The following is a 15,714-nucleotide window of genomic DNA, read 5'->3' on the forward strand; positions in this document are numbered from 1 at the left end:
TAGCACCTACCTCTTATAGTTGTCATCAATATAACATATGATACCCTTAATTCTAAAGTTGAGATTTTTAGATAAAAGTACGAAGTTAAAATTTTTATAATTAAAATGCTTAAAATTAAAAATTAAATATTTATTTTTTCCTAATTTATAAGGTATTCGTACTTTCAAGATAAATCAACCAAAGTTAGGAGGATAGACGCCTTAAGTATAAGGTCTAATGCCCCTATTAAGGATTAACAGTCATTTTTAGCATTAGGTCAAAATTTAATTGATGTTGATTTCTCACTTTACTTCTACTCAATTGACTTGTAAAGATTAGTCAATACTCTTCTTGAACCAAACCTAATTGTTCAAGTCAGCCTTTCCTTACCTTCTAAGTTCTATACCTTCAACAAAGTAAACATGCTTGATGAACTAAGAAACAAAACATGTTAAAATGTCTCATTCCTTAACCAAGATAATGACAACATATGCATAATAATTATAGGTGTTCTTTCGAGTTATCAGATCAATTTCGAGTCTGATGTTTCGAATCGGTTCAAAATCGAGTCTTATGTTCACATTGATTTTTACATTTTTAAAAAATTCATTTTGAAGTCGGGTTCGATTCTAAGGTCGGGTAAATATCGGATTATCGGATCTGCTTTAAACAACTTTAATCATGGGCGTTTAGAACTCACATGTGTCTAAAGATAGAAAATTAAGGCTCCTAACCATAATCTAGAAAAAAAAGGGGATGAGAAGGAAACTAAGGATGCAATATCATTACTATAAGATGGGACCCATCTTTGAAGATTATAAGCAAAGTTCAAACAATTGATCAATGATAGAAGACAACTCATCTACACAAAAGTCAAAAATCAGATAAGATACAAGAATAGTTAAACAATATCCATCAATTTAAACACTTAAAAAGTCTAACCTCTCACCTTTTAAAACAAGCAAATCCTAACAAGATCAGCCTCCATACATGTTCAATCATGCTATTGTTGCCAAGTCTTCATAAAAGCCAAATTTGATGCCATAAATGGTTAAAACCAATAAACTTCCAGGAAATTTGGGGTAAGCAAAATACAACTAAAACTAAACTACTTATGATCAAAACAACCACTTTCGCAATGATGCGGTAATACGGATTGCTTGCGGTGTAATACCTATTCGGGGATCGATCATAGAACCCTTGCTAGTCAAACAGTTTGTTCGGACCATAAATTGATGTCAATAAAGATTCAAAGAATGAAAGAAAACTCGGAATGACTACAAGTTTTGAACCATATAAAACACCTTCCCAACTTTAATAGAGACAACATGTTATGGAAGATATTTTACATTTTAAACCCTAAAGCCTTGGAGCCTCCTCATACTATGATACCAATACAATATGCCTGCGCGCTCATCCCCCTAATTAAACGAAAAAATGCTCCCACATTACCAAAAGGCTATCCCTAAAATTTTCACTTGCCTGGATCAAAGGAACTATTTACAGGAGCAATTCACATCATTCTATCATGTTCCATAAAAGTCGAAGAGGTTTCTCAATGGCAAAACGCTTCATTGAATCATGTGTTTGCCGATTGTGATGGAAGGCGGGGGTGATTGTGCTCACCTTCATAAGTAACAATGAGCATTGATGGTTCTTCCAAGCACCTCTCAACATGCTTCCTAGCAGGGCATCCTCTTATACTGCTACACTTGTAGTAACCCCTGAAAATCATCAAAAAATAGTAAGAACTCTGTCTTTAGAGTACTATATAACTTTTGAGTCAATAGTGTTGAAAAAAAATAAAGAGGAACATCAAATGCCATATATAAGACATGATTGTGCTACCTCTTTACATCTCACAATGATACATTGGGAAATCTAGTTGTCAATCCAAAAGAAAATGGATCGTTACAGACAGGATATTCGGTGAACAAGAGGAATTACATCAGTGGGCAAGGTGTCTCAGCAACCCACAAGCCCATTTTGCAAACAATGTAAGTTATACTGTGGGAGTCTTTATAGAGAAAAATTCAACAGTAACATCACGCAATCATCCAAATGTCATTTGGCTCCCGTCAAGGCGGGGCTTAAGGGGGCAAACTTATACAGCCTTACACTTCTAATAACAAAATCATTGTTCAACGGTATGAACAATAAATTCAGCACCAACCCATCTTGAATTACAGATTGAAACAATTATTATCTCCTACATACTACTACATCAGTTAAAATTCGTGAATATGGTATTTGTTAGCTTTTTTGACTGATATCATCCAGAAAAAAGAAGTTAGACTAACAGAAAATTTGTGCAAAGTTAAAGTTTAAGAAGCCCAATCTACTAATTCTATAAGAAGTAAGCCGACAAGTGCAATTCTGAAGTAGATTAACTTTCAATAAAGCAATTAAGACCAACTTGATCCTAAACTGAGGAAACAAAAAAGCTTGTTTCAGAATAAAGTGAAGAGATCAATCTAGAATTCAACTGTACAAGGTATTGACATGAGAAATCCATCAAAGTTTACTTTAGTATAATTAAAGTTTGTCCTCTCTTTGAAGGGAATACGGATATGGATTGTCCGTCACCTTTGCTCACCCAGACCCTATTTTCAAGCGGGATATTGGGTTGATGATGATGATGATGCTGATATTTGATTCACATTGTTAACAAAACTTTAAGGGAATTGGAAACTGAAATGAGTCCATTACATTATAATGTAGCGAAGCGGAGTATCAAACAGAGCAAGAATATACCTAGGATGAGGCGAACCCTTAATTGGCTTTTGCCCATACTTTCTCCACGAGTATTCATCCGGAGGGATATCAGCCAGCTTGTTACTAATAGCAGGAACCTTGATTATTCTCTTTACCCTGTGCTTCCTACATCCGCCATAAATGAAACTATCATCAATAACATTTCAAAACCAATGTTTTGAATAATACAAAAGCAAGTAATAAGTTTATAGAGCTTAACCTCTTTTTGGAACAATGACATCTTCCACTGCTCCCACATTTCACACTTCCATCTTCACCTCTGCCAGAACACCTCTTCCTGTGCTGAGTCAATGAATGGTCTGATGACTGACTCACACTAAACAAATTAAACCCATTTCCATCCATATTCGCCACACTTCCATCGACACTCAACGAAGAAATAAACGATCTAGTCGAAGACATTGTCGGGGTACAACTAGAACTATCGAAATTCAAGTTAATCCCACTATTGCTCCTTCGATACAACATCTCAGCGTGTTGTTTTAACCGTTGTTGCTGATGAAATTGTTGAAGCTGAACCTTCTGTTGCTGAAACAACTGATAATGTGGCGACAAACTCGGCTGAGCAAGCTGAAGTTGGGTTTTCCCACCTGAGCTCATTTCTAGTGAGCGATTTCCCCCTAGAGACAAACAACTTTTCCCAGTTGTAGATCCATTTTCTTGGATCAAACTCTCATTCAAGTTGGTTTTGAGCCATTGAAGAGCCTTAACAGGTTGAGTACATGATTCAATCTTAGGGTCATTAGAACTCTCTAGTAAAATGTTTTGAGGAAAAGGGGTAGACCTATTTTTCTTTGTTATTCTAGCTCTTCCATGACCTAATCCATTGCTAAGAAGGGATACAACCCTCTTAAACTTGCTCACAGCGTGCTGAGTTTCAACTGCTAGATTCCTAAATTGGGTTTGTTCTTGTGGTTGAGATATAATACTAAGAACTCTATGACAACTCTCAACAGCTAATTTATTAGCTTCCTCAACTCCTTCCATTTTAGGGAGGTAAATAATGCAACAAAAATGGAAGCTTTAAACCCTAAACTCCCACCCCCAAGAACCCAGAAATAGTTCAACCATTATTAACACTAAAACTCCTCAAATCACAACTAAAATCAACAATCAGAGCTATAAGCACCCATTAAGCTTGAGAATTAAGGGTAATGAGTCAAATTTCAATTAGAATTCAACAGTTCAACTTTAAAGGGTAATACTTTCCTGAACATAAGACTGAAATAGATTTAACTGAAATGGGTAAGCTTAAAAATCAATTATGAAAATGACCCAGGTTTAGATCAAGGAAGTAACATGAAATTTTCAATTTTGTGAAGCGAAAAGTGAAGATGGAACTTGAAAAAAAATTAAAAGAACAGACCTTTGGAAAACTCAAACCCTAGATTCTTCATCCATGGTAATTTTCTTTCTTCAGGATTTGATGAAGATGTGAATGGGAAGACTTGAACTACAGAAACAAGACAGATTACCCTTTTTTTAGTCACTCATTTGAGTTAATTTGACCCCATAATAATATAAAAAAGAATCAAAGGGTAAGAAATGTCATGATTCATGAGGTAGGCAAAGGAAATTCTACACAAGAAGAGAGAGAAAGAGAAAAGAGAGAGAAATGAAAAAATAAGAAGGGTGTGATTTAAATAAACTTTGAAGGTGTTGAGAAAAAAGGTAATGAAACTGCAGACTGTGCGTACAGATTTTCAGGTGGACCCCTACTCATAGTGAAGACCTTTGTAATTTTGTAACTTTTATATTACACCCTTCCATTCAATTTATTATTTTGATATGTTATATTTAATTTGCATTATTTTTTTTAGTAATTTATTATTTTTTTTAATCTCATTCGTATATTTTCACATTCTTTTAATTTTATCAACATAATTTATACTCTCTTTTTATTTATTTCTACTTTTTTAACAATATTCATCTTTCTCTTTGATACAAATCAAGGAGTTCCTATCAAAATTAAATCAAAGAGAAAGTAAGAATTTTTAAGAAAATATAATAGTAGAAGTAATAAATAAAAAAGAAATAATAATAATTGTAGATGAAATTAAAAGAGTTAAAATGTGTAAATGAAATAAAAAAAAGTGATAAACATTGTGCAAAGACAAAAATAATACAAATTAAGTAGGACAAATAAAACAAATTGAGCGGAACAAAGGAAGAGTTCATTATTTAGGTTTTCAAAGCTGTCAAATTTATTCATTTAATGGTCAATATTTCTTATTATACTTAATGAAAAATTATTTAATGTTGATATTAAAACTTTTTATAGTGAGACAAATTAAATAAGGTATTACTCGAATATAATTTAGCTTATAGATTAAAAATAAAAAATTAAATTAAAAGTAAAAGATAAATAATATTTTAAAAAATATATGACGTTCTTATTAAATAAGATGGATTATTAAAATAGCATAGGCTAACCAAGGTATAGGGCAAAAACAGGAGTATGGATTATAAAGGGCAGGAGGACTAGGGATAAAAAAAACAAGTCACTACAAATGAAATTAGTAAAAGTTTCTCTATAAATTTGGTTCATATTGTTTTAGTAATTTTAGTGATTTATTTACTTACAATTATTAAGAAGAAATACGTGTTATTTTAGTATGCAATAATTTTAAAATATATTAAAAAGGTTGGTATTTTTACTTGACAAATACACTCAATGGAAATATCTACTATTATTAGGTTGATATATACTAAAATAATATGGACCAAGCCTATACAAGACTTTAATACCCACTCTTATATTCTCCAATTGAATAAAAATATTTATTATATAAGATTGTAATACTTCCTCCTATTTACCTCAATTACCTGCTCGTAATTGCTGATTTGATTTTGACTATAATAGTTGGAGCAATTTGTTGTAAATGAGCAAATTTATAATAGCACGTTAGTTCTACCATCTAATTTAACAAATACTAGCATTTATTTATTCGATAAACTGAAGTATTTCAGAAGCTATTTTATTAAAAACATGTAAAATTCCCCAAACCAATAATTCCTCTTGAGTGCCCTATACGACATATTAGATGCTGAACAATTTTTATATTATATCATAGAAAAATTATTCAGAATAACTCAATTATTTAGTAGTTTTCTTATAATAATCTCAATTTTTAATTAAAAATGAATAATCAAAACCACAAGGAATAGTGTGAATATATACGAGGTATATAACATTACATTTTTTTTAAAGTGCCTTTTTATTTAGAAAAATTGTTGTGAATAATCCAACCTATTTACCATTACCTGTCTATAATTCTACCTTTTGAAATTTTTTTAATAATCTAACCTTTGCTTTCAGTTTGTTGCAATGGACCCTTCAGAAAATGACCTACTATATCAGGTTACGTCTCATCTTCTCCTTTTTTATAATAATCCAACCTATTTCCCATTACCTGCCAATAATTCCACCATTTGAAATTTTCTTTAATAATACAACCTTTGCTTTTAATTAATTGCCAACGGACCCTTCAAGAAGCTAAATAAAATTGTTATTATTTGCCACGCTTATGAAGTTAACTATTACATAAATAGTAATTATCTTTACATACATATCCCATAAACTAGGAGTGTTCAAAAATTTTGATCCGCTTGAACCAACCCGTCGACCCATGTCCTAAATGGCGGGTCAGTTTTTCTAAAAATTAATATAATCTGGGTCATGTACCCAACCCGCTTGAACCAGGTTGAATCATGGGTCACAAAATACATTAAGTCGGGTACTATTATCTTTATCAAGTTGAAATTTACACGTAAAAATTTAATAATTAGTATAATTATAAAAATTAAATTATAGTCGTATGTTTTTCAGTTCCCTTCAAAGTATACTGCTCCTTTAAATCATTGACAAAGAGAAATTGAGTATTTAAAAAATTGTGGATTTTTTGTTAAAGAAATTAAAACGGGCTTAACATGATGGATGGGATAAGTTGAATTATTATAAAATAGTGGCAAATAGAAATTGAGTATTTAGCTTTTTGAAAGGTCTATTGGTAACAAAATGAAAACAAATATTATATTATTCAAGAAAAATTCAAAAGGTGAGATTATTGACATGTGATAGAAAATAGGTTAAATTATTTTTAAAAAAAAATAGGGAAGATCAGAGATAACCTGATATAATATGCCATTTTCTAGAGGGTTCATCGGTAACAAACTGAAAACAAATATTAAATCATTAAAAATTTTCAAAATATAAGATTACCGAGCAAAAAATAAATTGAATTATTCACAATAATTTTTATTTTTTTATACCAAATGTAATTCATTCGCTAAAAGTGGGGTCCACTTCGTAGGAGCCGTTGTGGAGTAAAAGCAGCCAATAGGACAATGACAGGGCGGATAACTAACGAGATTAAGCAGTACATGTAACCCGATGTTTGTTGACTGGTTCTGGTTAATCACATTTATTATTGAATACCACTTTTGCTAACGTACGCCACGGTCATCTTTATGAGTGACTGCACATGTAGGTCCCTACGTTAATGATATTCGTTGACTTATTGGCGTAATCGATCAACTGGAATATTGTTTTATAGTCTCGGTGCGTCACATTACTCACATACTTCTATGTGCAATATTCTCAAGTGTCATGTCACAGTTCCATTTTAATTCTCTCACCCTTTTTAAAATAGTCGCTACATAACGATTTTTTACACTACTTATTATCAAGGATTATTTTATCTATTGCAGTTAATGTGTAAGAAATAGAGTCAAGTAGAATCTTGTTTGAATCATCTAATCGCATCCATTCTCATTCAATCACGGCGGGGGAACAAGTCAAAATAGAAAAACTCACATTGAGTTTAGGGATAATCAGGCTCGAACTGATGACTTTCACCACATCAAGGACTTTCATAATATTAAGCTTTATAATTTTTAAATGTATATAGTTCAATATATAAAAAGTCAAATGTAATAAGTATAGTGAAACAAAAGAAATAATTTATTAATCATTAACTAAGATGTTTAATACTCTCTCTTTTCCTCTGATTTGTATTATTATATATGCTCCCTTTGTCCCTTTTAATTTATACTTCATTTCATACTTCCTCCGTTCGATTATACTTGCTACATTTGACTTTTTACGCAATTCAATGTGTTATTTTATTTATTTATGTGTTGAATACAACACATCTAAAAATTAAAAATTTAATTATATGAAAGTATGCGATTAGACGATTCAAACAAAATCCCACTTGAGTATATTTTTACTTATACATTAACCGCAATATATAAAATAAGCCTGAACGATAAATAGTGCCCTTAACTAAAATGTAGCAAGTGTTTCAGAACAGAGGAAGTATTAGTTTTTCTTATTTATTTTACATTATTTTCTTTCAGGTAGTGGTCCCACAGTAAATTTTTTTTTCTATTTCATATTTATTATCGTTCTCTAACCTAACCATTCCTTTTTATCATTATTTTTTTGTCTTATTCTCTAACTCAATTCCTATTTCTACTAAATTTCATCCAAAAAATATTAAGTGCATGCTCATAGGGACTGAGGGAGTCAAATTTATAAAACTCTCACATAAATAAATTTTATGGTACAAATTAGAGAGAAGGAATATATTTCTCTCCCTTTCTAATTAAATGAACATATATATACGTACCAAAATTTAAATTATGCTTTGAAATTAGCATGTGAAAAAGTGAGAAATTGATTTGTATTATTGAATCTGAAACATGTTAATTACAAATGTATAAGGGTCAAGGAGTACTCCTTATACAAGAGTTTTATGTAACAGAAAGGATAAACAAGAAATAGTTAGTTACACTGTGACAGCTTTGTAACAAACTTCACAATATCTAATAAACTAATAATCAATACAGCAACTAAAGATACATACTAGAACCTTTTCTTCTAGGGAATTATTATTCATCACCACTCTTTTAATTTTATCGTCACCCTTAATAAAATTATGAATTTGCTCTTAGACTTAAAACTTATTTAACAAATGTAAATCACACTTAATAACACTATTATCACTTAATAACATTATTATCGCGACTCTATATATATTGAATTTTCAGAGGCGTTCTTGTAGAATATACGAATTCAAATACGGTACTATCTCTCTAAAAACTCTCTAAAAACGTTCTTCGATTTTAAACAAGCTGTTAGTTGGAATCGATTAACTATGGCTAACGAAAGCGACTATGAATCGGATCCGGTACGTACTTTAATCGATTTGAATCAAAGTATTTTTTTTCAAAAAAAAGTCGCAAAAACTGGGCGAGTAGACCACGGTTCAGTCGCACAAAACGTGCGACTGAACCACGATCCAGTCGCACGTTTTGTGCGAACTGGTTTATTTTTTTATTTTTAATTTAATTTACATTATTATTGAAATTATTATTATTAATATTATTATTAATATTATTATAATATTATTATCATTAATAATATTATTAGTATTTTTTTATTATTGTTATTATTATTATTATTATTATTATTATTATTATTATTATTGTGAATGACCAATGCCTAATGTAGTGGCCATTGCTCTAATTGTGGTCCTCTTTTCAATTGGTACAACATTAAGCAAATTCATGTCAAACCCTCTTGGTTTCCTACCAACTCTTCCCCTTTTTCTACTATTAATATCAATTATAATGCCATTTGCATTGATGTTTTGGCTGATTCCCACAGCCTTGCTATTGTCCACCTAGATGTGTTATGTTGCAATGCAATTGTTTTAATTGTACCTCGTGGCAAACGTCTATTTGGTTCTTTAGACAAATTACTTAACTGTTGTACAATTAACTTTCTGGTCTGAACTGGTAGTTCCCTCTTACTACCTACTGGTTGCTGTCTTAATGTTTGCTGTTGGTTCGGTTCACACTACAAGAAAACTTGTTTTTAGCAACAGAAAAAGTCGTTGCTAAAGACCTGATTTCGTTGCTAAAAATGTTTTTTGCAACGAATTCCATTGTTGCGGGTACAGCCGTAGCTAAAGGTTTTAGCAACGACTATGGTGGTTGCAGAAGGTATCTGTTTTTTGCAACGAGATCTATTGTTGCAAAAAAAATGTCGTTGCAATTCCTTCAAACGTTTTTAGCAACAAAAAAGCTCGTTGCCAAATTTCCTGCATTTTTAGCTACAACTATTTTCGTTGTTAAATTTCTATTTTTCACAACAATTTAAGTTGTTGCAATACATGATAGTCAATCTTTTGCAACGACTTTACTGTAGGAAAAACAATAAAGTAAAATTTGTTATTAATGTTTTTAGCAACAACTATTACCGTTGCAAAAAACATACACATTTTTCGCAACTATTACCGTTGCAAAAAACCTGACACATTTTTCGCAACAACTATTACCGTTGCAAAAAACATACACATTTTTCGCAACAACTTTTACCGTTGCAAAAAACCTTAACATTTTTCGCAACAACTATTTATCTTTTGAAACAACCTACAATAAACTAGACAATTAAAATAATAAATAATTTAAAACCAACTAAACTAATATCACCGATTATCATTATATATTAATTCGTATCCCAAAATATCACACGTCCCAAATATTATCGTGTGTCAAAAATATACGTAATTCATATACATGTAACGGATTGGATAACCAATTTTCCAACATAATTCTCCAACCATACACAAGTTTTTATGCAAAAATTTACAAGTGATCCGCACTTTGAAAAAGTCCAAAAATATACAAGTGCACATATAGTTACTTCATAACCCAAAACATCGCGCATCCAAAATGCTTGTAGCTATCACCAACTTCGTCATTGAGTACAAAAAATTTCCAATGAAGATATGTTTCCCTACACCAAATAATTTTGTTAGTTATTAAGAATCAAATGATCCCCAATATTGAGTATTCACAATTAAACCATACCTACACTTTTTGTTGAGACATAATAAGCAAAGCATTTAGCATGATATTCACTAACAAAAGCATTACGTGTATAGGGAAAGCATTTAGAATTTACCATCAAATTCACAATTAGACTAAAATGCCAACCAGCTAATGCCATTGTAACTAAAACTACAACACAAGCCACCAATACTCCTAATTGGACTAAAATGCCAACCAGCTAATGCTATTGTAACTAAAACCACAACACAAGCCACCAATACTCCTAATTGGACTAAAATGCCAACCAGCTAATGCAATTGTAACTAAGAGGAAGAATGAGTAGCGAATTTGGTTTTAAGAGGAAGAATGAGTAGTGAAAAAAAGATCAATCCCTGACTTGAGCCCTGCAGACACTCATGATTATATTTTGTGATTTTGCAGAGGAGCTAATGCAACTGGAAATAAACGTGATAATGTGAATCACGAAAAGAGCTAATGCAGAAGAGTCAATTTTTACAAGGACTTACCAGTTGCAAGGTAACTCTGCTCACATACTCTTCTGGAGGCCATGAGCTTTTCTTGCAATGAAATATTGTTCCACTGACCATTTTCTCTTTCTCAAAATTTTGAAATCTCTTCGGTTTTCAGTCAAAAATAACTACCTGGAACACTCATTGAAAGTGCATTTAATGCAACACCAGCCAGCAAACCTGCCACGACCAAATTCCTTGGGAAGCTGAAGGCCTGATGCTTTCTCTATTAAAAAGTAACAGGAGCTTGCTTCATTGAATATTTAAAACAAAATTTACAGTTAATTTTAATGAAGGCACAATGCAATAATATTTACAGGCCATCCAAAAATCAACCTTCTACTTGATGCCTCTCCCCTAACAGCATACATTGATACAACGAAGCGAAACCCACAAGGTATCGATGACTAGGGGAAACAAAGAAATGATGTGTGATGCAGAAAATAGACAACCAGTACAATACCAATATGATAAGATAAATCGAGCCATTCTAGTTTTCCTTGATCATTCTTACGAGTGTACAGCTAAAAGATTGCAAAATGAGAATTCAGAAAATCCAGCATCAAGGGTAAACCCTAAAAGAAAACCCAGTAATTGAACAATTGTAGCAAAGCTAAAGATTACAAAATGATAATTCAGAATCCAAAAAACTTTCAGATAGAATATGAAGTTAAGAGATAGAGAATTACAGTGATGTAATCAACTCCACATCCAATTTTCTTTTCATATTCAGGATGGTAAGGAAGCAATCTCTCCAGAATTGTTCTCTCATGCTCAGCAGACAATCTATCTCCACTTTGATATCTATCACAATCAAAAAATACCCAGAATTCAGAACAATTATCAAATTTAATAGAAAAAACAAAGAATCAATGAAGCTTACTTTTCAGAATGAAGAATCAAGGAAAACCTTACACAGTGAAATCATAGGCCAAAAACTTACTTTCGCTTTAATCTTATCATCTAGAACTTCAATTTTGAAGTAACTCCATCAATTTTCCTTAGCATTACTTTGAAAGAATCTCACATTTCAAAACGCAAGTAATTAGAAAACGCAAGTAAATCCAGAAAAACGCAAGTAATTTCCAATACACATACATAAATCTTATTATAATTAGAACAAAGCCCAACAAAAAGGCGAAATCTTGTTCCTTCGCAGAGCCAAGACCGAAAATCCGTACAACCGAACATTTCAAACTGATGAAATACACATACATTAATCTGATAATTACAAAAAAGCCCAAGAAATTCAAAGAACAACCCATAAATTGAAATCAACAAGAAACAAGAACAACAAATTTAAAGAAAACGAAAGGCAAAAAAAAATTAAAACTACCTGTCGTGGGTTTAGAGGCGGCTGAAGGGCAGCGTAGCGGCAGCACCGGCGTGCAGAAGGCGGCTGAAAAAGCGGCAGAGGCTCCGATGTGCAGGCGGCAATGGCTTACCTCCGGTGTGCGGGATTAGGGCTTGTGAGGGAATCGGGTTTGTGAGGAAAGGGGTATGGGCGCCGTATGGATTCTGAAATTTTGAAGGGAGGGAATGGGATTATGAGGGATTGGGGTTTCAGTTTTGAGAGGGAAATGAAAAAAAATTATTAATATAAGGTTTTTTGCAACGACTTTATTGTATCTGTATATTCAAATATTTTTCGCAACAATATATACTGTTACGAATTATTTATTTAATTTTAGCAACAACATTGTTTGTTGCAAAAAATTGGGTTACACCGGAAAATTATTAAAAGGGGTGGGAAATTTTTTTTTTTTTTGGCAACGATTATTTAGCAACAACAACGGATTTTGCAACAACTTATATTTTTCGCAACGAAAAAAATTTAGTCGTTGCTAAAACTTGTTGCTAAAAACAAGTTTTCTTGTAGTGTCAGTTTCTGTTTCCTCTTGTGTTAATGATTGAATATGGCTTATGGGTTCCTCTAAACTCAAACTGACATCTATGGTTCCATAATTCTCACTTGTGTACTCATCATAAATGTCATATTCAGAATCTATATTAAGGTTTTCAAAGTAAGAAATAAATACCTCAATATCAGGATTAATGAATTTCTCTTCTTGAATTTGAACCTCAGCCATTGCTATTTTTGATTGCTTGTTGTTGGTTTTGTAGAATTGATGAAAGAAATAAGATTGGATCCAAATTCTTATGAACAATTTAAAAGGGGAGGACAACAAATGAATAAATTGAAATGAAGAAGTGTTGATCTAGTTTCATACACAGTTTGATCTATTTATAGACAGATCAAATGTGTTGAAAAATTAATGTTGACTTTTGTGTAAAAATGTTTACTTTTGCTGAAAATTTGTAATATTGAAGGGAATTCTAATATTTGGGTGGGAAAATCTTTTTTGGGGGGAAATGAAACTGAAATCTAACTTAATTTGAAATTATGTTTATTATCTATACTATTTTTCCTTTTTCTTTTAAAATTAACAACAATAAAATATTATATCCTATAAAGTGAACAGTAACCTACATTGTAGGTGATCAGAATCCTTAATATTTGTGCCCATGCTAATGTAGCATGTAATACAGAACAGAGGAAGTATATAAGAAATTTCAAGTCCAGTGGCAAACTTGTGATTTTTTAAAATTCAAAGGTAAATTCGTAATTTCATTAAGGGAGAATGGCAATAAAATAAAAAAGGTGACGATGTTTAAAGATTAGATTTGATGTACTGAACTTTTCTTTTGCTGAGATGTTAGCCAAGTACTGATACGCAGGTACTGATTGCATGTTTGTCGTCCTGGATGTTGTAGAGAAACAGGGTAAACATAACAAGAAAATAATGAACTATAATTGCTGATGACAATTAGGAAAAACCGATTTGACTTTTTTCTTCAAGAATGTCTTAGTCGAATTTTTACAATTATTTTAACCAAATCACTTGGACCCGCTTTTATCTAAATATTTTCTAATAATGTCCTAATGGTGTATGTCGAGCTTTATGAAAACAAAGCACCCAAACTTCAACGATGCTCCATACAAACATAACAAATATGATCATCATGGTATCAAATGTATCTCGTTCTTAAAAAACTATGATTAGAATTTGAGGAGAGAAAGAAAGTGACAACTTATACCACAAAGGAGAGCACGATCAAAAATTTCTTTAACTTAAAAAAATCCACAAATAAATCATAAAAAAAAATACAAGGCTTCAAACTGCCTAGATTCTTGCTGGTTTTATTGGTATTTTATATATGCTTTCATAGTTTTAATAAGAAGCTTAATATACTTGCTCTCATAATTTAGTTTCCATTAGTCTAACTTGTATGAACTGCACCTACAAAAGCTCTCTAATTTCGAAACATCTATAAAACTGTCGACATATATTTATAACATAGTTAGAAAATTACACTTGACTTAAAAGATATTAGGTTTCCACTTACAAACTTAATACAATAGCACTTTGTAAGAAAATTAGTTGAAATAATTTGTTTTTTCAATCATCCATTATTTGTGGACGTTATATATGTAGAATCAATTAATTAAACCTAAAAAAATTTAATGCCGATTTATATTTTGACAAAACATTAAACAAGAACAAGCTTGTAATATGGTATGGTTATGAACACTAGATCATGGGCTCATCGCTTATTATTTAAAAATTCAAAAATGGATCATTTTTCTGTTTATCCTAAAATCCAACTCTTAGAGTGACATTATGCAAAAGGGCCATCTAACTTTATCCATATTTAAAATTTTAAATATACCAAATAAAGTAAAAAATCTAGAATTTTATTTAAATTTGTTGGACCTTAGCAATGGTACATTTTGACATATAAGTTAGAGGGGTCTATATTCATATTTAAACATAGGCCAATATTAGAACTTCTAATTTTTAGTTAGAAACTATATTCATAACAACCAAACACATATTTATTATTGTAAGGCGTATTTGGATTTACACTTTGAATAGTGTTTACTTGTACAAGTATTTGTTTTACTGAATATTGTAATTTTTAGCATTTTAAAAATAGAAATAGTGGGTTAAGATTTTTTCTATATTTATAGTTATAATCGAACAGTTATCATAACAATTATTTTTAAATTTCAGCGTAAATTTAATTTTTATTTATACAGTTATTTATATATTCATATATCTAAGAACTATGATTGTAATTTGTATAACTATAGGCTACAACCTCAATTACCGACATCTATAGTTACTTAAATCCTTTACAACTACCCACACAATTATGAACTATGTATATATTATTAGCCAAATAATAATAATAATAATAATAATAATAATAATAATAATAATAATAATAATATTGTGTATTGTGACACAAAGTAAAAAAAGTTACTTATTTTATTGAATACAATTACCTCTATAATATGGAAATTTTGATATTTATAATTTAATCTTTTTCCTTTAATTTATTTTTAATAATCTATTTTTTATCTTTAGTATGTTGTTCGCATATGTTTTTAATTTATATTAATTCAACTTTTGTCTTTAGTTTGCCACTAATGTAACTTATACTTCTCTAATAGTATAGTGACAGAAAACTAAGGACAAAAAATAAAATGTGAAAAAAATAATTAACTTATTAAATTCAAAT

At 30.9% G+C, this 15,714-nt stretch overlaps 1 protein-coding gene across 1 annotated transcript; it reads right to left on the minus strand.

The window, feature by feature from the left end:
- On the minus strand, positions 1 to 4,386 carry LOC130798579 (probable WRKY transcription factor 21). Its single transcript, XM_057661624.1, has 3 exons — positions 2,955 to 4,386; positions 2,735 to 2,860; positions 1 to 1,704 (listed from the first exon to the last, which is right to left on the minus strand). The coding sequence occupies exons 1-3, from the start codon at positions 3,740 to 3,742 to the stop codon at positions 1,560 to 1,562; spliced, it is 1,059 nt and encodes a 352-aa protein (XP_057517607.1). The 5' UTR covers positions 3,743 to 4,386; the 3' UTR covers positions 1 to 1,559.
- Between the last annotated feature and the right edge of the window lie 11,328 nt (positions 4,387 to 15,714).

Source organism: Amaranthus tricolor, chromosome 13 (genome assembly GCF_026212465.1).
Source record: "Amaranthus tricolor cultivar Red isolate AtriRed21 chromosome 13, ASM2621246v1, whole genome shotgun sequence".
Classification (NCBI taxonomy): domain Eukaryota; kingdom Viridiplantae; phylum Streptophyta; class Magnoliopsida; order Caryophyllales; family Amaranthaceae; genus Amaranthus; species Amaranthus tricolor.

Bases quoted from the DNA above. Each gene is read 5' to 3' on its own strand.
- LOC130798579 (XM_057661624.1), bottom strand. From the start codon at position 3,742: ATGGAAGGAGTTGAGGAAGCTAATAAATTAGCTGTTGAGAGTTGTCAT. The intron at 2,861-2,954 runs GTTAAGCTCTAT...TGGCGGATGTAG, and splicing joins TGTCATTGTTCCAAAAAGAG to GAAGCACAGGGTAAAGAGAA. The intron at 1,705-2,734 runs GTATATTCTTGC...GATGATTTTCAG, and splicing joins AAGGGTTCGCCTCATCCTAG to GGGTTACTACAAGTGTAGCA.